Genomic DNA, 358 nt, shown 5'->3' on the forward strand with positions numbered 1-358 from the left:
CGCGCCCGCCGCTGCCAGGGCCCCGGCTCCATTTTCCTGCTCGTCCCCGCTGCTGTTGGCGCGCTTGTTTTTGCGACCGCCTTTGCTGTTTTTGGGGTTGGGCATCTCGCGAGCGTCCAGGTGCCTGGCGTCAGCGAAGGCGGCTCCCCGCCGCACAGCCGCTCCCGGCCCGCGCGGAGCCGGCTCCGGGAGGGAGAGAATGGAGGGCGCGGGCCGGCGGCTCCTCCGGCGCCCGTCTAGCCGCGCGGCCCCCGCCGCGCCATCCCGGCCGCCGCGCCCTCTCCGGCTTCCTGGAGCCGGCGCGCAGCCACCCGAGGCTCGCAGCCGCGCGAGCGCCGCGGGCTCGGGACGCGAGCGA

The 358-nt window shown here is 77.1% G+C and overlaps 1 protein-coding gene across 1 annotated transcript in view; it reads right to left on the reverse strand.

The window, feature by feature from the left end:
* The window catches only part of HECA (hdc homolog, cell cycle regulator), a 47914-nt gene extending 47809 nt beyond the window's left edge, over window positions 1–105 (reverse strand). Inside the window, exon 1 of the mRNA XM_021693278.1 lies at window positions 6–105. Coding sequence (XP_021548953.1) covers window positions 6–105 — 100 coding nt within the window. The remainder of the gene's footprint in view (window positions 1–5) is intronic.
* Window positions 106–358: the final 253 nt, after the last annotated feature.

The sequence above is a fragment of the Neomonachus schauinslandi genome, chromosome 8, assembly GCF_002201575.2.
Source record: "Neomonachus schauinslandi chromosome 8, ASM220157v2, whole genome shotgun sequence".
NCBI classification, from domain to species: Eukaryota; Metazoa; Chordata; class Mammalia; order Carnivora; family Phocidae; genus Neomonachus; species Neomonachus schauinslandi.